At 60.5% G+C, this 745-nt stretch overlaps 1 protein-coding gene across 1 annotated transcript in view; it reads left to right on the top strand.

The window, feature by feature from the left end:
• Window positions 1-745, top strand: part of NOTCH1 (notch 1) — a 76,614-nt gene that overhangs the window by 30,383 nt on the left and 45,486 nt on the right. Inside the window, exon 6 of the mRNA XM_015572360.1 lies at window positions 638-734. Coding sequence (XP_015427846.1) covers window positions 638-734 — 97 coding nt within the window. The remainder of the gene's footprint in view (window positions 1-637; window positions 735-745) is intronic.

Genomic DNA, 745 nt, shown 5'->3' with positions numbered 1-745 from the left:
TTCGTTGGGCCGTTGGGGACTGTGATCCCCACACAGCTCCGAGCCTCCACCCGAGTCCCCGCTGCAGCCCTGGAGCTGTGGGTTCTGCTGCCTGCGTGGCCCCCCCTCGCCGCCTCCTGCTGCCCAGGGGCCAGGGCCCTAGGACAGTGACGGGAACCTTCTGAGCTCGGCGAGTCAGCGTTTTGAAAAACCCCAACTTAACTCTGGTGCCGCGTCACATAGAGAAACTTTTTGATATTTGCAACCACAGTAAAACAAAGACTTATATTTTTGACATTTATTTTATATATTTAAATGCCATTTAACAAAGAAAAATCAACCAAAAAAATGAGTTCGCGTGTCACCTCTGACACGCGTGTCATAGGTTCGCCATCACTGTCCTGGACGGAAGTTCCTGGGAGTGTGGGCTAAGAAACTCGGACACAGGCCCCGTCAGACCTGGGCCCCTGGCAGGGGCTCAGCCTCTGGAACCTGGTCCCTCGTTGACAGAAAGATGGCCATGTTGGGCGGCGGGTCCGGGGGGTTAAAGAGAGGATGCCGCTCGGCCCCTCCCAGCCCCACACCTCCGGGTCCTGGGGGGAGGCCGCCCTGGGGGCAGGGCAGCCAGAGTGCCCCTCTCACCCGCCTCGCCCACCAGGGAAGACGTGCCAGCAGGCGGACCCGTGCGCCTCCAACCCCTGTGCCAATGGCGGCCAGTGCCTGCCCTTCGAGGCCTCCTACATCTGCCGCTGCCCGCCCGGCTTCC

The sequence above is a fragment of the Myotis davidii genome, unplaced genomic scaffold (genome assembly GCF_000327345.1).
Source record: "Myotis davidii unplaced genomic scaffold, ASM32734v1 scaffold609, whole genome shotgun sequence".
Classification (NCBI taxonomy): domain Eukaryota; kingdom Metazoa; phylum Chordata; class Mammalia; order Chiroptera; family Vespertilionidae; genus Myotis; species Myotis davidii.
This window is presented reverse-complemented; position numbering and strand designations above follow the sequence as displayed.